Here is a 22,038-nt window from a genome sequence, read left to right as displayed (position 1 = left end):
TTGTGTTATATCTTTTTTCCTCCTATTGTTATTAAATTTCGTTTTTAAGTTTTAGGAGCACTAGATTGTCTTTAGAGAGGTTTTATTTATATTTAAGTATGGAATAATTGTATGTAGAAGAAAAAGAAATTATATCACTACATTCATTTTATAAACAATGGAGATTGAAAGAGACGATAGTAAAACAAAAAAAGAAATTGCTAATGTGATATAAAATAGATCAAGAAAAAAGGTTGAAAAATGTTTTGAAATCGTGTTAGAATAGGAAAAGAGAAAAGGGGAAAGAACATGAAATGTGAAATAAAATGTGTTGTGAAAAAAATATCATGTTACAAAAAATAAAATGGTGTGAAAAAATATCATGTTGTAAAAAAATAAAATGTGTTGTCACAAAAATATCATGTTAATAAAAAAATATTTAGTTTAATTCAGATTAATCAATACTAAAAAAACATAGATTTCAACTCTGGCTTATCATCTTTATGCATTAATCAAAATGACAGCGATTGATTTCTTAGACATTGATACTCAAGACTGAAGATGTATGAGTTGGACTTCAATTTTTATATACAAAAGCTTCTTGAGATATTAATTATTTTCATTTCTCTGCCAAACCCAAATTATAATATCATCAAACAAATTAAAAATTATATAATTGTCACATGATATAATTTTTTTTAAGTTTTTTTCCACATTCATTTCGGTAAAAAAAACGAACTATGTTTAATTATGAGATTTCTAAAAAGTAGATACCAATAATATGAACGATGAGCCAACAATTGTAGATATAAGTTGAAAGGTTTGCCTAATAAAATAAAAAAGTATGAACGTTATTATTTTAAGATTCTAAGTTTAAATTATAGTCAAACTACTGCTTCTAAAATAAAAAGTATGCAAAGTATCAAACCTCCCTGAAAATAAAATACTGCTCCTAAAATTTAAAAACGAAATTTAATAACAATAAGAAAGGAAACACTAGTACAAAAATCGCGTACAACGTCGAATATTTTGGGCTTTTAACCGCGAATTCGCGAACGACGTCATATCAGGATACGTTAAATTTACGTCGAATTTAAAACATTTGACGCTAAATTAACGTCAAATTTTGTTCATACACGACATTAACTTAACTTTGAATTTTGTCAATATTCGACATTAATCAATTTTTTTGTTTTTTTTTAATTCTGATCCATTTTTACAACTCTATGAGACCTGAAAAGCGAAAAAACAACAAATTTCAGTGTTTGGTATTTTATAAAACATGAACTATGAACGCGTAGTATAGTATCAACAACAAACAATAATAACCAACAACAAACAAGTTCAATCAAACAACAACAAACAAGTTCAACCAAACAACAACAACAAACAAGTTCAACAAAAAAACAACAAATAAGTTCAACACATAAGTTCTTCAAAATGAAAACGAAAACTAACCTTCAAAAGGTGGGTTCATCGGAATAAAGTTTCGTCACCAGTGAGAGAAAGCAGAATGCGCCTATGAAGGAGAAAAACATGAAAATAATCGGTTAAAACAAACAAAAATCATACATAAAGTAGTTAATTAACATGCATTTGTATCAAATGCAAGAAAGATTACATGTGATGCTCGTCAAACTTCGTTCGATAAAAGTTTGAGAAGAGAAGAGGATATCGCGCGCTAAGATAAAGTGAATGAATTTTCAATCTCCCGCTCAAATTTTTATTGAATTCACTAACCTTTTTACGTCGAATTTAAAGGGAATTCGACGTTTTATATCCTTTTACATCGAATTACAATTCTAAATGACATTTAATAATTGCATTTATTTACAAAAATGCCACCGCTCATTTTTAACGTTGGCTATTCAGTGGTTGGACGTTGAACGCGTGACGTTATACGCTGTTTTTGTACTAGTACTCATCAATTATTTTATTATTAAATTGGGAAACAAATAAACAAACAGATCAAATACAACAAATTGTGGTGTCGTGGGTTGTTGTGTCTAGGTGAGAGAGGAGGGAGATGAGAGAGAAACAAACTAGATAAGTGAGGAAGTGAGGAAGGTGACTTAGGGGTAGGTGGGTGTTTCTGATTTTTTTACTTTTTATTTTAAATTAAAAATGAAAATTATTAAAATATCCATTTGTTTAAAGTATTTCTTTTTTTTATGAATGAGAATTTTTTTATCTACTAAAATTTGATACACTTTACTAAAATGTACCAACTGAAAAAAAAGAGCTTACATAGGTTAACAAACCCTCATATATATATATATATATATATATATATATATATATATATATATATATATATATATATATATATAATGTGTGAATGTGTGTGCGTGCACGTGTGCATGTGTATATTTATTTATCGTAGAGAGTAACATTGGACACTTTAATTCTACTTTTGAAATATTTTTCTCTTTGAATCCTATTTCGGTTTTATAATGAGATTTTCTTGAGTTCCTAATTAGTAATTGATAACATTGTCGTTGACGCGATGAAATTAATACTACTAAACTAAAACAACTTCAGTAGGCAACAAAATAGAAAGGGTAAAGACAACTTAGTTCATATAAAAAATTAGTAAAATAAAAATAATAAAGATGATAAAGATAAATAAAATATTAAAGAAAAAAATAACAAAAGATAGAAAGAAATAAATTTATAAAAAGATTATAAAAGATAAAAAGTATGATAAAGAAAATAGGTTGATTTTACTGCTTTCTCAAAATAGGATTCATCATTAGTTATCTAAAGATTATTTTTCAATTAATTATTATCTTAGATTTTCAAATTAATGAATGTAAATTCTTAATTAATTTGTTGGCGTTCTCAGTATCAACCAAAGTACATTCTCAATTTAAAACAATAACTTTGTATATCAAGTAAAAAGTTAATTAACTAAAACACATTCTTGATTAATTTTTGTTAAACTTTTCACCTTTAATCAAAGTACATTCTCAATTATTGGCAACAACTCATTTAATCACATGAAAGTTTCTAACTTAATCAAAGTCAATTCTCAATTAAAATTAAAAACTCTGCTCATGATTGATTGTTATATAGATTTAACCCCATGCTAACTTGCTACAATATAAAAATCATTACTTTTACTTGATTAAGAAGCAAGACACATCCAAAAATAAATCACAACAAGAATCAAAAGAACAAACAGATTTATTCATCTAACCTAAAAATTCAGTTAAGAAATTACAACAAAATCAACCCTAAAAGCTTAACACTTTATGAAATGTGGAAATAACATAAAAATAAAATAAGACAGGGTGGAAAACATGAGAAAAGAGAGAGAGAGTGAAATTAGAACCCTTCGAGGTTCCTAAGCTCCTTGTATATTTCTTTCTAGATTTCTAATGTTGGACTTATTTTGTAACTCGAAACAATTTAATTTCACGCTTTGAATAAATCAAAACTTTAACTTTAGTTACATTAAACAACATTAGAATATTTAGAAATGATTTATGCAACTAAAAATCACTTTTTAAGACTTTTTAATTCACAAACTCGATAAGTCCAATTGTAACGAATCCTATTCAAATCAATCATTTAAAGAAAAAACTCTTAAGATTTTTCGTTTGTACTAGCTTGTGACAAGATTTTTTGTAATGAATTATTCTTACAGGTTAAATCTTCTATGATTTTGTTAGCCTCATTATTAATATTTTCTTTAACAAAAGTTATTTCTTCTTTTAGTTTTTCATGTTTTGTTTTTCGATATTTTGTGAGATCCTCGTTCAAATCTCATAGAGATGTATTTTTAGTGATAAATATTTCATATTCACATATGCCTAGCCTTAAGTATTTCAAACTCTTTACAATTATCCTTGAATTTCTATTTTCAAGTTTATGTATATGTTAATTATTCTAGCACTATTGGATAAATACTTATACTATGGTTGATGAACAAAATGTATATATAGAAAATCTACCTCTTATTCATCTGAGTCATTTGATGCATAACTTGTAGTGCCTGCCATGAGATTATAATGTGTTACCTAATCTAAATCTATTTTTGAGTGTTACGAGTCCTTTATTATATCTTCATGAGCATTAACCAATTATTCCCATGTTTCTTTTACAAAAAGTATGTTTCGAACTCTGATGACATCTTCTGAAAGAGCATATGGTAATATATGTTTGAATTTTTTTCATTTTTATTAATATGTACATTTGACTTTCATTCCAAGTACTTCGTGAAAGAACTTTTCCATTATGATCAGTTAGATCAGGAATGTCATTTTGAATGACTTCAAACAAACTTAGGTCAATGCTTTCAAGGTATGGTATCATCCTTATGCTCCATAAGTCAAAATTTTTGGTTTTGAAAAGAGGGTGACAAATTACAACAAATTTTGCCTTCGTGATTTTGTCTACTTGGATTAATCCTTTTGTATATTCTTTATCTATTCTTTACATTATTGTTTATCGATTGATATATGCACAAAATGTTTAAAATGTATACAATCTATAATTTTGTATATAATCTCAAAGATATACTTTATCTTGAATGTAGATTATTTTTCGGATATTCTTCCTTTTCATTCAAATCTTCAATACATTATTTTTCCTCTAATTCTTGACTTGTATAATAAGGAATTTGATATACTAATTGTTGATTAAATCTTCCTTTTTTTCGTTTAAATTTTTTTCACTATATAATTTATCAAACTTAGTTCCTTGTTTTTGTCTTATGTATCGTCTACTACTCTTATGAGTTTTGCTTAGTCTACTTTGACTTTCATGTATCGTCTAGTCAACTCTATTTGACTTATCTACTTAGTATTCTCATTTGATCCTTTGGTTTGACTTTCATAATGTGTGATCTGTCTCGATTTATCTTATCCGCTCCATTTGTATAGTCAATATGATTTGTCTAGTTGACTTCATTCATCTAATGAGTTACTTTTTCTTACTTCATCTGATGTAACTATTTGACTTATCTCATCTACTTCTTTTCTTTTGTTTGATTTTTTCTAATATATTTTTTATAAGGCTTGCTTCAACTAATGAGCACACATTAGATAATATAGAGTTTTAACATGCATTATTCTTTCTTCTTCTAATCGTTATATAAGAATTTTCTATTGATATGTTTCTCAGAAAATCTAAAACTTAAGGGTGTGTTCACTTGAGGCGGAGGATTTGAGGGAAAGAGAGTGAAAGGATTTAAAGGAATTTAAGAGTAAAGTTTATGTTGTTTTTCTAAGAGATTTAGAGGTGATTGATAACGAATTTGAAAGTAAAGTTTATGGAAGTTTGTGAAAGATTTGAGTGATGTGATAAATTAAAAAAATATTATAATAGATAGAAAATAAAGATTACCAAATTGCTTTTAATGTAATAGTGATATAACATTATATTTATGATTAATATATTTTCTGATAAAAATTATTTTAAAGTAAAATTTTAAAAAATTAATGAATACAATATATTTTAAAAGAATAATTAATTTTTGTTGTTTAGGAAATCCAACCACCACAAAACAACAAACTATGATATTTTCCTAATAACATTAGCAAAAACCGAATTGGTCAAAGCTACAAGTAGGTGATTAATCATAAGTCTATTTATGCTTAAAACAAAGTTCCCTCACAAAAAGTAGCTCTGAGCCGACTCCGATACCACTGTTAGGTCTAGGCAATGAGTTAATGAGTCTTTTACCTTTATATAGTGTTCTACTTTCAATGTGAAACTTTGACTCACACTTAGATTCTCAACATTACTCATTCCACATAATCAGTTACATAATTCTGGAATCGGTTATGTCGTGAATCAATTACCTTTCTACCTTTCTCTTGTAGTCGGTTATGTGCTCTGAAATGGATTACCACCTTACTGAAACGATTCCAGCTGCATCATCTTCAACCATTTTCAAGGAGGAATCAGTTCCTCCTTCATCTTCAACCTCTTCTTCATGATGCCATGGAAGTTTAATTAACAACTCGCAGTTGGAATCGATTCCTTCCTAGAATCGATTACAATCATTTTTCATTTTCTTTTCAGGACAAAAGCTAGATTGCATGTTTGTAGCAGGAGAAAAAAAAAAGGTTTTTTAAGATAAATATCCTCAAATTTCAGTGGATGAGCGAAGATTGAAAAAACCGTCAAATCTGTAAATCATCTCTATTCCTTGTTTCTAAATACCTTAAAGAAAATGTAAATTTAACTATAAATTTGTGTGCAACAATGCTCGTGAATAGTTAATTACTTTCAGGGAAACATAAGGGAAATGCTGAAATCATTTTTACTTATGTTTTATTTTTTTTATAAATTTTGTTATCATAAAAACCTAATTAATAACTTCATTGTTTCCTGGGTTTTATAACATCTAGTGCTAACAAGCTTGGAGTTAAAGTTTTAGAGGAATTAAAGAAGAATATTTGATATAAGGATCTTGACAAAGAAGAAAAAAAATAGTTGAAGACAATCTTTCACCTCGTACTTTCCAAACTCACCTTCTAATCTTTTAAATCTAAATGCCCTATAGTTAATTAGTTCAAACTTATCACTCCTATCTAATAATTTCTATTATCAATGTAAATTATTACACACTTAATTAAAACACCAAAATACACGATACGCCACTGCATTTTTTCTAGACCCTCTAGGAAAAGACTTGCTTCATATACTTTAGACAGACTATATAGCTTTTTTTCCCTCTTTATACCAAAAAGCAACCATCATACATAAAAATATGTAGTATTTCAATAAGATGAAAATTTTAATTGTATCAATAAACAGGACCAAAGAGTGTCACCCCTTCCATCTCAATCTCATTACTACTTGAATAATATTACATGGATTAGAAGAACCACAATCATTCTTCATAAATTGTTTATCTTCACCTATAAAAAGGATTTAAGTCTTCTCCAACAACATTCTCTTGGTGACATCCTTTTTACCTCTCCTAACTTTTTCTCAATTACTAAAATGCATTTTGTTCAATTTTTGAACACTTTTTTCCTTTTTCGTCGGAGTGTTGCTGAAGAAACGATTCAATTTGGAATAACAATCAGATTCCGTTGTTTGAAGATGAGTTAGTAACATATGCTTTCTTTTTCATACTCATAATTAAAGGCATTCTCTAAGAAAATTATCCAAACTTCCATCTCATTAGCAATAAAAAAATAATTTCTTTTATTAATTTTGTAAGCAATGGGTTTTATATTAAAGTTTACATGATTTTTTATCATCGTTTTTCTTAAATTTGAAGTTCTATTTCAAAATATGCTGTAATGTCAACTATATGGACAGATGAACTTTTTCTAAGAACTTCCTTTCTTCTCATTCTTTACACACTTTTTCAAATCCAGTTTGTAGGCATAACAAGAACTCAACCATATTACATCAAAGACTAAAACGCAAAAGCAAAAGTGAAACCAAAAGCCACCCTCTAAATTGGCAACAAGATCATCCCATGTCGATCATCACTATAATAATGATCTTACTGGGCTCAAAATATGCTGCTTTCACATAGCATCATTCAATCGAAGTATCTATTTCTCTATTTCACTTATATATACATTGGCATTGACCCTTCTGTGAGCTTCAAGAAATGCAAGTTGGCAACAAGCAACTAGAAAAGAAACACAGACCTCTCTTCTGCATCCAATAAAATGAGAAAGAAACACACTTAGTAAGTGCTCAGGACTTCATCAAAAGATGCAAAGAGTCCAAAACTTTGAAAATCAGTTAGAAAAAAAAAAAGTAAAAGGTGTGTGGGGTTGCACCTTTTTAGCTTTGGCATAAAGAAGCCCTGGTGAGATCTTGTACAGGTCCTCATCAACAGGCTTAGAAGTTGGCCTTCGCGATGGTGGTGAACTGGGTGGTGAATTATCCACATCATCACTGATCCAATTCTTCAATTTTGTTTCTCTTTCATGTTGGTCAAACACCTTTTTCTGAAATGTCAAAAACACAATGCAAATGCTTTACATAAAGGCGTCTTTGAGGCTACGTGTCTCTCTACCCATTAATTCTTAGCTACCAAAGTTTTTTCCTTTAATGAAAAAATTTCAACTTTATCAGTTTGTTCTGGCATTAGTCTTTAGTTGCACATGAAAAGAAGAAGATAAAAACAACTTGGTACAAGAGATCGTGTGATCAATTCTTCACGCTCTGCCACGCGTGGGTCATGGTATCATTTCACATTTAGAAACCAGAGAAAAAAAAAGGCAAAATTGCTTTCAAATTCAACAGGTCTAACCCCACATCTATGATTGTGATGTACATATATAATTTCGTTTTCTTCACCACGTACTTTGATAATTTCACGTTCTTTTCAGCCACTGTACTTCTTTTCAAAATGAGATTCTGCTTGTGCATCCTTAAACAAGATTTACAGCAGTAAAAAGGGAAAAGGGGTTGGAAGAAAATAGAGTTATAATGAGATAAAAACAAATTAAGAGGGCTATTTACAATTTACCGTATTCTTCACAAACTATTTTATTTGCAATACATTTTTCAAGTTTACCGTACCCTCCTAATCACAAGCTTGAGAACTCACAAAAGAATAGCTACAAGTAAATCCTTAATTCTTGACTCTTGAGACTAAGAAGTGAGTGAGACATACCCTTCTGCGAGGAACAACAATCATGGCTGGAGTGACAACATTGTTCTCGTACAAATCCCCTGTAACGTAAAGATCACGGTCTTCAGATTCAGAGTAGCTACATCGTAGCAAACCAGCTTGTCTCGCTGTCTCAAAGCACTGTGTGAAAGGTAGATTATCGTTCCAATCCCAGCTCCCAAATGCTGGCACCTGGCTCTTCTTCTTGTAGTAGCCTTCCTGTTGCAGAGTGACAAAAGAAACATTAGAAACCATAGAACATGAGTGTTGAAGGCATAACAAAAGGACTTACTTCCATTGCAACCGAACTAAGTGGTGAGTGAAGAGTGAGTCTCAAAGAATGGTTAGAAAATGGAGTGATGTTGTTTGTTTGCGTGAGCGTGGGTTTAAAAAAGAGAAGAGTGCATGTGGGCTGTGACAGTGTTTGATGAGGTAGCAAGAAAAAGAGAGAGAGAGAGAGGGTAAAAAGTTTGGGGTAATGGGGTATGAGGTATGGGATCTAAAGGGAAATAAAGTAATTTTAATTGGAAAGAAAGCAGATAGATAAAGAAGTTTCACGGTTTTGAGACAGAAGGACACTGAGGTATGATTCATTTTAAATTTTATCTTCCTTTTCTTACAACTTTTTTTTGAGGTGATTGGTATATACTTTTTAACTGTCATGGTTGTTGTACCAAGTTTTTCAATGTTCGGTTCATGAGCATTTTGTATGTTCAAAGTTTCATTGCTACATTAACTTGTACATGTTAAAACTTTTATGTCCAAGGATATAAATATTAATGTACAAGATTTGGGTAAAATATTTATGTCCGAGGATATAAAATTTTGGGTGTAGTTTTGGAGATTTATGTTTGAATTTTTAATGAGTAGAATCTGAAATTTGTATAACGTTAAAGTTGATAGATAGATTCAAATGAAAATAAATGAAAATGCTTTGAACTTTGCTATTATGTTCAAACAATGTAAAGACAAGTAAAACCTTTCAAGTTAATTTAGTGATAAAATATTCAAAAGATTAAAAACGGTGATAAAAGTTCTTCAATGATTAATTTAATAATATTTTAAATATTATATATTATCATACTTGAGAATAAATTATTATTTTTTTCTTTTTGTCTGTATATACTACATGTTGAAAGGGAATATGAGGAGAGGACATAGCCTGCATGTCAGTTTCTGTCTCATACATTAAAAGATTACCTTAAAAAATGACACTACTGAAAATTTTATATTCACTTTTCTCTTGTTAAAAAACACTGACTTTGGTTCTTCACTCTGCATTAACACTATAAAACTCAGCTTATTTGTAAAGATTAGACATTACGGGGTGACAATGATAACGAAATAGTAATTTTATATTTTGTTGTACTTATAAGTAACTGAAAAGTTGGAGATTTTGTGGAATGATAAGGGGCTAAATATGATTCACTTATTTAACAAATACCATACAAATAGAAAGAAGTTGGACATAGTGCATTTATGATTTGGTTTGTGCGTGTGATTAAATGGTGAAATGCAGAATAATGAAGGTCCTTTTGGCACTTCAAAGACTGTGCTGGGTTTAGCTTTATTTCCCCACACGCGTACCAGAAGTGAACTTGGTGCTTCGTGCAAATGCCCATTCAGTGTTTGTGAGAATGCTCGTGACTCTTTGCCAGTGTTGTATTAGACACAGTGGTCCACAGAAAAGTTAAAATATTGAATAGGTCAACAACTAAACACAATCACAGCCTTCTCCAATGCTTCATTTATGCATAAAACTAATGCTGCTCTTTTCATCCATGCTCTCTTACACACACCGCAGACCTACTAAACATCTTTCTTTATACAATTTCTCAAAGTTAAAATTTGATCCTAGCAAAGCAAAGTGTTCTTGAGCCCAAAACCAGTGCTCTTTGTGTCAGATTCTGGCATGTTTTGTTCGGCATCACATAGCATGTGATATGATGTGAGAGCATATAATATTTTTTCATGAAATGTAGCAGTAAATGTTCTTAGTTTGAGAATTAATGTAAGAATGATTAAATCCCTCTACGTTTTTAATATTTTTATTTTCTTTACATTTATTAGTAGATGAAATATTTAATCTACTGAGATGATTTATATTTTGAAATTAAGAGTCTCTCACTACTTTTATTGTATCAAGTTTCGAATTGGGGAAAAGTCAAAATCTAAAGGACCGAAACTTGTGGATATACCTAAGGGTCTCACCAAGAAGTCAAAAACCCTACTTTGTTAGCTGAATAAAAAAGCATTGGGAACTATTCGTAACTCTGATTGTTAGTTCAATAAAAATTATAAAATACTGAAACATGAAGGGCTTGATTGCAATTTAAAACACTTCAGAGACTGAAAGTCACTGGACATGGACACACAGTATAAAACTTTTGGAGGAACTCTAAATAAAATAACAGGGAAAGAAAGTAAAGTAACTTAAGATGTTTGGTTAACATGTGCATAAGGTCGTCAGCTTATAACAGCGTGGTAGCGCAAGTATCTCATAATAACAATACAATAATTAAAAATATCAAAATATGTAATGAAATTATTATTTTTTAATTTAATATGTGACACTAAACAATTATGTGATTACTCAACTAATTAAGTAATAAAAAATATCAAAAACTTGTTAACCCTCGGCAAGTGTAACCGAATCGTATCAAGTAATAAAAAATGGTAAGACCAAGTATCGTTTTCCAAGAGACTCACGACACTAAACAATTATGTGATTACTCAACTAATTAAGACTCTAAAGAAAATATTTTGGGGTTTTTGAATGTAAATGCAATAAAATAAACATGAATGCAATTTGATCAATTGAGGTTAAACACAAGAAAGAATGGATGAAGTTGATGATATTGTTGTTGGGTTTAGATTTCACCTAATTTACTCTCATGCATTTATGAATTCGTCTTTCTTTTCATTAATGTTAATGCCACTCTCTAAATTACCTTAAACCCGATGTCTCGGTGAAGAAAGCCTAATCATAATCACTAGTTTACAATGTCTTGTCTCCCTAGCAATTAATCATGCATTATAGTGAACAGAAGCTTAAAGGCAACCAACTATCATACTCCTATGTCTAGGTTTGTAATATACTGTTGGGAGAATTCCCCAGATCGTGATTTGTAAGACATCTCTCAATAACAATCCTAAGGAGAGAAGAGGAGAGCTGTCACATCCCCAAATCGTCCAACCCTAGGAGTACGAAATCTCTTGATACTTACAAATCATAAGATTTATGCCAAACATGAATAAAACATCACAAGCATTTGAGCAAAGAAGAATATCTCTAACAATTAATAAAAGAAAGCATGTATCTTTAAAAGATCTTAAAGAACAAATTCAATACATGAGAGTTTAAGAAGGTTACATCTTTCCCAACAACAATAAGGTTTAGCCCTCCATCGTCATGGAAAAACTAGATGAATAATGGAATGAAAGAATAAAAGAGATAGAAAAACCCGAGAAAGAGAAGAGTCGTCACCATCCCCAAATCTACCCCCAAGGGGTGAAAAGTGTGTTTTTGTGCTTAAGCCATCAAAAGATACAAACCCTAAGACATCTGGGTCTTTAAATAGGACATAAAAATAACAGAAAACGGGTCCAGGCCCAAAACAGATCATAAAATCGCAGAAAACTGGCCCAAAACTCGCTCTGGTTGACTTTTTCAGTATTCTGGTTGACTGTTGACTTTTCTGGTTGTCTGGTTGACTTTTCTACATTGTGGTTGACTTTCTGCATTTTGGTTGACTTTTCTGCACTGCAACTCCTTGATACTTCAACCCTTCTTTCAAATCATTCCAAAAACCTACAAAATCAAGGGAATTTAGTGATAAAATCATAAAGCAAATCCTCAACTCTCTTATTCTCAAAACTAAAGCAAAATCATGAGTCCAAACAAGCTTCTAAGTCAAAAAGGGTGCATTAAGTATCAAAATTAAGTATAAAAATAACGATTTTTGAACCGTTATCACAACCCCAAGCTTAGAATTTTGCTTGTCCTCAAGCAAACAAGATGAAACTTAGTCTTCCACAAATCATCACAATGGTTCAATCACATTCCAAAACTCATTCTTTCAAGATAAGTAATTACTCAAATCAGTTCATCAATAGAATTTAGTCAAGATGTGCACATGCTTTAATTCAATTAAGTCATCATGGGATTCACACAATCACATAATACCCAACATATGCTATTCTCATGAATGATCAATTAACTATGCAAAGATGTAATCATGAATTCATGGAATCCTTCCTCACTAGATAAAGTGTTTCACTCAATCACTCAAGTGTTTCAAGAGGTCACTCCTTCCCTCTACTATCCAAATGTCACATAGAAAAAAATTGCCTTTCATTTACCTTTAACTGATCTAAGCTAATGTATACACTAACATTCTTAGGACTTAACTCAAAAGGGGATAAAGTTAAAATCTTCAAAACTGTGAACCATTTTTACCATACAACTAATTTTTTTTCTTGAAAACTTAGTGAAACGTCTAGTATTTCATTGACTAAATCCCTAAAATACAAATTATTTCTATAAACGAAAATAAATAAGAAAAAGAGAGAAAATATAATAAAAATATTAAGTTTCTATTGTGATAAGCATAAAAACTAATTTGATAGGATTAATGTCAATACCCAATTTCATACCTAATTTCGTACGTAAAATAAGTTATATAATTATAGTTTGTTTTTGTTTTTTTAGTTTTATTCTTTTGTAATTTTCATTTTTACTTTTTAATTTTCATTTTTACCTTTTAATTTTCATTTTTTACTTTAATTTTAATATAATTAAAAAAGATAAAAAAGAAAAGAAACGAAAAGGTATAAAAAAGGGGGAGTTAAGGTGACAAAGGGGGAGAGGCGTTTTGGGAATGGTAGGGCGGAGAAAAACAGGTAAAGGGGAATCTTCGAATTGGTTTTTGCATCATCAGAATCCTGAAGGAAAAACGCTTAACTCCCTTCACCTTCGTGGATCCATGGACGATTGTACACATTCACCATAACTCTCTTGTACCTACACAAAAAAAGAAAATTGAATCTAAGAGAACAGAGGAGACTAGAACAAAAGGAAAAGCCCTTTTTCTTCGTATCTAAGGTTTTTGTCCTGCTCATGTATATGAATGCATGCTCCCATTATATGTGTTTGGATGTGAAGGAATGATGCTTGCACCAGAATGTTTAATCCCAAATCGCGATTTTGCTTCTAACCCTAACCCCAATTTTTTTTAACCTCTCTCACAGCATAGTACATTGTCACAGAGTCAATTTCTTTTCTGCCCATTTTAATTTTACACATCAATAAACCTATTATTGCCACGTAATCACTTAACACTGACACGTCATTAACTTTAGTCCAGGGGGCAGCTGCAACGTTAAATTTTTGACACCGTTAGCGAAAAGGATTCACTTGAACAGTTTTTTCAAAAATTGGGACCAATTGTTACTTTTTAAAAAAGGTAGGACTATTTTGAACACAACCCCTCTTTCGAGGGACCAAAAGAGGTATTAAGCCAATTAGATATATACGTATAACTTATAATCAGGGATATATTTTCTATTATTAGTCATTATTTGGTTCTTCTATATTATATTCTGAATATTATAAATTAAGGGTTTAGATGTATGATTAAACATTATTTACAATAATAGAGAAACTTTTTATCGTATTAGACCTAGATTTTCTTTACTTTTTTCAGTAGTGTTGGTCATGCATGGTATTCATACGAATAATTACAAGCATCCTTTGCTTCTCTCTTACCCACAACCTTTTAAGCACAATACTGATAACAGTTGAAAAACTGTTATTTTTATACTTAAAATTGACTTCAATTACAACCTTTATGACTTAGAAATTAGCTTGAACTCATGATTTTGTTTTAGTTTTGTGAATACGAGAGTTGAAGGTGAATTTAATGGTTTTGTGCTAGATTCCCTTGATTTTGTAGGCTAATTGAATGGTTTGAAGAAGAGTTGAAGTACCGAATGATTGGAATGCAGAAAAGTCAACCAGAAACCAGAAAAGTCAACCAGTCAACCAGAAAAATCAACCAGTCAACTAGAATGCAGAAAAGTCAACTAGAGTGCAGAAAAAGTTGCGACCGAGTGGCACTGAGTGGTAATTTTCGCTGAGCGCCAGTTTTCAGGTGCCGAAATCACTGCTGAGGGGTAAACACAACAGTTGAGGGGCAAAATTGAAGACCCTCACTTACCGCTGAGCGGCATTTTTATGGACCTTGGGCCACTTTTCTATAACTTTTATGGGCTTAGGCCTAATTTTCTGTATTTTTTAGAATAGTATATAAGCTTTAGGACGTCCTAGGGTTTGTATCTTTGGCTGGGACAAAGAAGAAACACACTTTTCACCCCTTAGGGGTAGAATTGGAGATGGTGACGACTCTCCTCTTCTCTTTCTCGGGTTTTTATATCTCTTCCATTCTTTCATTGTTCATCTAGTTCTTCCATGACGATGGAGAACTAAACTTTTATTGTTGTTGGGGAATCAATGTAAATCCTTAGAAACTCTCTTGTATGGAATTTGTTCTTCAAGATCATTTTTATGATACATGCTTTCTTTCATTAATAGTTAGGGTTTTTCCTCTTTGCTCAAAGCATGCATTGTTTAACTCATTCGATGTCATGATTATTGGTTTTGTCGATATGGACACATACGGGGAAATCTAGATCTGGGGAATCTCTCCTAACAGTATATTACATTAATGAAAATAATGATGAATTCCTGAATACAAGAGAGTGGATAAGATGAAATTGATAATCCCCAACAACATATTCATCAATATATTTCAATTCACGTGTTTTGTTTCTTCTTGCCCATTGATCATCACATGCATACATATTTACTTTTCAGTCATTTGCATTTGAAATTTACAACAATTTGTTCACAAGTCTTAATTAATCAATACATCACATAACTGTCTAGGCCGTGAGTCCTTTGGGAGAACGATATTTAGTCTTACCAGATTTATTTCTTGATACAATTCGGTTACACTTGTCGAGGGTTAACAAGTTTTTGACTCCGTTTTCGGGGATTGAAAATTTGTTCATCAAGTTTTTGGCGCCGTTGCCGGGGACTCGTGGTTTAACTAGTCTATTTGTGTGATTTTTGATTAATTTTGACTTGATTTTTGATTTTTGTATTTTTTGTTTTTATTTTTCTGTTTTTATTTTCTGTTTTTATTTTCTAATTTTATTTTTCTGTTTTTATTTTCTGTTTTTATTTTTTGGTTTTATTTCCTATCTTCCTATATTTTCAATTATATCTTTTGATTATTTCTTCTCTTTTCTATCTTTTTGTGCTTACAAAACTTTTCTAGGGTTTTGTTTCCTTGTGTATGCAGGGTAATATTCGGACTAGAAGCAAGAAGATTTATGAACCTCTTCTTGAAGGCCTAGACGAAAGTAGATGGAGGAGGAGAATTCGAACTTCAAGAGAACTATTCCCTTCTCCTGAGACACTCTTACAAACTTCACCACAAAGGTCTTACCATAACACTGAAAAATATGGCAGAGGAGAATAATGGTAGACAGACTCTTGCAGATTACACCACTGTGGTTGGCCCTCAACATTTTAACAGTATAGCAAGGCCGATGGTCAATGCTGCAAACATGGAGGTGAAACCGGCGTTGATTCAATTGGTGAAAAGCAATCAGTTTAATGGGCTATCACATGAAAGCTCGTATGAACATCTCACCACTTTTAATGAAATCTGTAACACTGTGAAGATAAATGGAGTGCCAGATGAAGCAATCAAGCTTAGCTTGTTTCCTTTCTCATTGGGAGGCAATGCTAAGTTATGGTTAAATTCTTTTCCAGAAGGTAGTTTTACAGAATGGGAAGCTGTGGTTGCAAAGTTTTTGAACAAGTACTTCCCGCAATCTAAAGTCAACAAAGGGAAGCAAGAGATCTCTTCTTTCAGACAAGGCATGGAGGAGACATTAGGTCAAGCATGGGATACGTACAAAAGCTTATTGAGAAAGACTCCCATGCACGGTTTTGATGAAGCAGCAGTAGTTCTACTTTTCCTTAGAGGTCTTGGTTCCCAAACCAAGTTGATGTTAGATGCCTCAGCTGGAGGTAATATTAAATGTAAGACTCCAGAGGAAGGAACAGAATTGATAGAGAACATGGCTGCTAATGACAATGAAATGCATAGTGAAAGAGGAGCCTATGTTCAATAGAAAGGGGTTCTACAATTGCAGTCAAATGATGTCTTGCTTGCTCAGAATAAGATTATAACTCAACAGTTGGAGAATTTAACAAAGACACTTGCTCAATTGCCAAAGGAATTAAAAACTGCTGCTCAAGTTTAACAATAGATGTGTGAACTATGTGGTGGTGACCATATTAATGGTCAATGCGCTTTTCCAGTGGAGGCCCTAGAAGATGTAAATTTCATGAACAATCAATTTCCATACCGCCAAGGTAATTTCAACCAAGGGTGGAAACCTCACCCAAGCATGGGTCAAGGTCAGGGACAATCTGGACAAGCTGGGTAATCAGGACAATTTAATAGACCACAACAACAACCATCATTATGGCAACAGATATCTACACTCACTGAATAACATACAAAGTTGAAAGAAACTTTTCACCAGTTTATGTAGGTAACCATCTCCAATCATAACAACACTCAAGCATCCATTAGAAATATGGAGATGCAAATCGAACAAATAACTAAGAAGTTGGAAGAAAGGCCTGATAAGAGTTTTGGGGCTAATACTGAGGTTAACCCTAGAGAAGAGTGTAAAGTTTTAGTGAGTGATGTTGAAAAAGTTGAGTTAGAGAGAAAAGAAGAAAAAGAAGAGAAAGAAAGAGAGGTGGTTGAGAGAGAAGAGAGAAAGAAAATTTGTGTGAAGATTGAGAAGTTGAGTACAAAAAGAGAAGGGAAGAAAAAAATAAGAGAAAAGAAAAAGAGAAAATTAAGGGAGAAGAAAAGTAAGAAAAAGAGAATGAGAGGAAAGAAGAAAGAATCATATGAAAAACTCCGTCCTCATCCAAAGAAATATCATAGGAAAGAGAAGGACTTTGAGCACTTTATGGAAATCTTCAAGAAATTGGAGATTAAAGTTCCTATGATTGAGACATTGCAATAGGTTCCTGGTTTGATCAAATTTCTGAAGAAGTTCAGTAGAAAGAAGAAAAAGAAGATTGAACTTGAGCTTTATTGGGTCAAGCTAGTGACATTAAAAGAGCGCTTGCTGGGAGGCAACCCATTGATTTAAGAACTTTTGTTTTTGTTTTGGTGATGTAATTATGAACTTTTGTTATTTTTGTTTTAGTTATAAATTTTTTTACAGGGTATAGCATCTACTGATGGATGCTAGGTGGTTAAGTATCTACTGAAGGATACTAGGTTTGTTACACCTACTGATGGGTGTTGGTAAGAAAGATTTGCACCTACTGATGGGTGTTGGTGGATTTTGGGTCAGGCTCGTGACGTTAAACAAGCGCTACCTGGGAGGCAACCCAGTTGATTTACTATATTTTGTTTGTTTTGGTTCTGCTTTAGTTGCAAGTTAGGGATTGAATGTATGAGTGATTTGAGAACTTAAATGCATGAAGTGAGTGAGAGGCATGAGTATAAGGCACCTAGGGCAAGCTAGGAAGAAGGAGAGCATGTCAGACTAGTGCCGCTCAGCGGAAATTTCCGCTGAGCGGTATCACTACAGATTGGGCTTTTAGGGTTGCCTTAACGGGACCCAAGCCCATTAGGGTATTCTTATACCCTAGGGTGCGGTTTTGGTTTTATTTTCAGATTTTTGTCTTCTCACACACTTTTAAACATTTTTCTAAGAGTTCTCTACACCTTTCCCTTCCATCCCCATTTACAAAACCTCTCTTCCACTCACTTTCTCACTAGGGTTCCATCCAAGTTTGGGGTTTGGTGAGAGCATTGCTATTAGGGGCTGATTTCTTCACATTCCTAGAGCATTCTTCACTAATTTGCTGCACAGGTTGCACTGAGGGGTTTTGACTGCCCTCAACGATGATAGGAATGGTTTTAGGGTGATGGTTGTGGTTTACTAATGCTTAATGATTTGTCTTGTGGTTTTGTGAATTGTGTTTGATGTAGGGATGGCCTCCTCATCGGGCAAGAGATTCAAGACTACAGTATCCAAAAGGAAGGAGAAGGAACCAGATCAACCCTATTCCAGCAAGTTCCTTTCCCGCAAGCATGAGCAACACTTCCTCATTGCCCAAGATAGCATGGCAAGAGGAGCAGGCACAGGCCAGTAGAGCTGGAGCAGCTGAAGCTCCAACTATGGAGGACGAAATGATGGATGCTATCAGTACTAGAGCAAGACCTTTTCTATCTTTGGTTTTGTAATATTGAACTTATTTGCTTCTGTTTTTAGAATAGGGTTGATGTACTCAATTTAAACTTTTTCTATTATGATTGTTTGCTTATGACTTATTGCATGATGAGTATTGCTTGATGATGTTTGGATCTTGATTGATGATTGAGAATGTGCACATTATATGCTTATACAGGTGGTTCACAAGCCTTGTGAACAAATGCATGATGTTATGATTGTGATTATGATGCTAAGCAGGATGTGTATGTGGAATGTGAATGAGCTTATATGTGAGATTTTGAGCTCCAGAGTTGTTGTTGAATGTTATTACTTTGAAAGCATGAATGACTTTGCCCAGGTTTTCTATGATTGAATCACTTGCTTGTTTGCATCATATGATTAAGGCCATTTGTTGGTAACCCTTTTGTTAGCCAAATGCATGAATTTAGCCCACTAAAAGAGAGCACTAAGTGTTCTATCCTTTGAACCCTTAGCCTTGAACATGATTTGAGAACCCTTATTGAAAGGCTTTACCTTGAGTTGAGTTGAAAATATCTTGTGATATTGATAAATGTTCAAGTTTGGGGTTGTTGGGAAGTTTAAAAAGGGAAAACAAAAAGCATTGAGCTAAAAGTTAAGCATATGAAAAGCAAAAGAAAAAGAAAAGAAAAGCTCAATGCAAAAGAAAGTTGGGAATAATTAAGAATGGTTGTGTTTAGATGATTCTCTTAACTCAAGGATTTTGTGATCGAGAAAAACCAATTGTTATTGTTAGCCCAGCCACATTATAAGCCATTGAAAAGTCCTTGTGATGATGCTTACTTGTAAATGTATTTGATTGTAGTTAAATGAAAGGCAAAGTTGATTCATGCGACATTGTGATAGTAAAGTGAATGAGTGAATATCTCCTATACACTTGTGTGTTTGAGTGAAACACTTTATCTAGTGAGGAAAGATTCCATGAACACATAAGAACATCTTTGCTTAGTTGATTGATCATTCATGAAAATAGCATTTGTTGGATATTATATGATTGAGTGAACACTGAAAGCATGTGCGCATCTTGATTGAAGTCTTGTTGATGAGCTAAATTGAGTATTTACTTGTCTTGAAACAAGGATTTTTGAATGTGGTGAACCATTGTATGGATTGGTGGAAGATTGAGTTACATCTTATTTGCTTGAGGACAAACAAAGTTCAAATTTTCGGGTTGTGATAACAGCTGAAAAACTGTTATTTTTATACTTAAAATTGACTTCAATTACAACCTTTGTGACTTAGAAATTAGCTTGAACTCATGATTTTGTTTTAGTTTTGTGAATAAGAGAGTTGAAGGTGAATTTAATGGTTTTGTGCTAGATTCCCTTGATTTTGTAGGCTAATTGAATGGTTTGAAAGAAGAGTTGAAGTACCGAATGATTGGAATGCAGAAAAGTCAACCAGAAACCAGAAAAGTCAACCAATCAACTAGAAAAGTCAACCAGTCAACCAGTCAACCAGAATGGAGAAAAGTCAACCATAGTGCAGAAAAAGTGTCGACCGAGTGGCGCTGAGTGGTAATTTCCACTGAGCGCCAGTTTTCAGGTGCCGAAATCACTGTTGAGGGGTAAAAACAGTAGCTGATGGGCAAAATTGAAGACCCGCACTTACCGCTGAGCGGCGTTTTTATGGGCCTTAGGCCACTTTTCTATAACTTTTATGGGCTTCGGCCTAATTTTCTGTATTTTTTAGAATAATATATAAGCTTTAAGACGTCCTAGGGTTTGTATCTTTGGCTGGGACGAAGCAGAAACACATTTTTCACCCCTTGGTGGTAGAATTGGAGATGGTGACGGCTCTCCTCTTCTCTTTCTCGGGTTTTTATATCTCTTCCATTCTTTCATTGTTCATCTAGTTCTTCCATGACGATGGAGAACTAAACTTTTATTGTTGTTGGGGAATCAATGTAAATCCTTAGAAACTCTCTTGTATGAAATTTGTTCTTCAAGATCATTTTTATGATACATGCTTTCTTTCATTAATAGTTAGGGTTTTTCCTCTTTGCTCAAAGCATGCATTGTTTAACTCATTCGATGTCATGATTATTGGTTTTATCGATATGGACACATACGGGGAAATCTAGATCTAGGGAATCTCTCCCAACAGTATATTACAAACCTAGACAGAAGTATGATAGTTGGTTGCCTTTAAGCTTCTGTTCACTATAATGCAGGATTAATTACTAGGGAGACAAGACATTATAAACTAGTGATTATGATTAGGCTTTCTTCGCCGAGACATCGGGTTTAAAGTAATTTAGAAAGTGACATTAACATTAATGAAAAGATTGATGAATTCCTGAATACAAGAGAGTGGATAGGATGAAATTGATAAACCCCAACAACATATTCATCCATATATTTCAATTCACGTGTTTTGTTTCTTCTTGCCCATTGATCATCACATGCATACATATTTACTTTTCAGTCTTTTGCATTTGAAATTTACAACAATTTGTTCACAAGTCTTAATTAATCAATAAATCACATAACTGTCTAGGCCGTGAGTCCTTTGGGAGAACGATACTTGGTCTTACCAGGTTTATTACTTGATACGATTCAGTTACACTTGTCGAGGGTTAACAAGTTTTTGACTTCGTTTTCGGGGATTGAAAATTTGTTCATAAAATTCTGAGTCTTTAAGACCCTTTATGATGTGTAAACGAAGAGCAAGGAAGTTTATTCAAATTATGCATATTATTTTTAAAGTGTAATCACGGACTTGATGCACATCAAGTTGGAGAACAAGCACAAGTAGATATATCTTGAAAATCTTGATCGCGTATTTGTATTACATTATGACCTTCACTACTAATGTAGAACATATAATATAAGACAGTTGTTGAGTTGATCTTATTTTAAATTATTTTATTTTTCAAATTTATTATTTCTATAACTTGATTTATTAATTTAGTGATTTAAATTCTTTTATACAGTATTTCAATTATCATCAAATTTTAAAAATATATAAAGATCAAATAATTATTAAAACTTAAAAAGATATTAATATTTATTTTCTTTTTGTAGTCGATATTGGTTAAAGTAGAGTCAATCAATCGAGTCTAAGTTGAGTCGAGTTGATCTAGGCCTAGGTTGAGCAGA

General features: G+C 32.3%; 1 protein-coding gene across 1 annotated transcript; it reads right to left on the bottom strand.

Annotated features, from left to right (window-relative positions):
- Positions 1-7,255: 7,255 nt before the first annotated feature.
- Positions 7,256-9,063, bottom strand: LOC108328343 (uncharacterized). The gene is made up of 4 exons (XM_017562202.2): positions 8,868-9,063; positions 8,579-8,794; positions 7,737-7,907; positions 7,256-7,608 (listed from the first exon to the last, which is right to left on the bottom strand). The coding sequence occupies exons 1-4, from the start codon at positions 8,871-8,873 to the stop codon at positions 7,555-7,557; spliced, it is 447 nt and encodes a 148-aa protein (XP_017417691.1). The 5' UTR covers positions 8,874-9,063; the 3' UTR covers positions 7,256-7,554.
- Between the last annotated feature and the right edge of the window lie 12,975 nt (positions 9,064-22,038).

This window comes from Vigna angularis, chromosome 2 (genome assembly GCF_016808095.1).
Source record: "Vigna angularis cultivar LongXiaoDou No.4 chromosome 2, ASM1680809v1, whole genome shotgun sequence".
Lineage (NCBI taxonomy): Eukaryota > Viridiplantae > Streptophyta > Magnoliopsida > Fabales > Fabaceae > Vigna > Vigna angularis.
The sequence above is the reverse complement of the archived record's forward strand: the minus strand, read 5'-3'. Positions and strand labels throughout refer to the sequence as shown.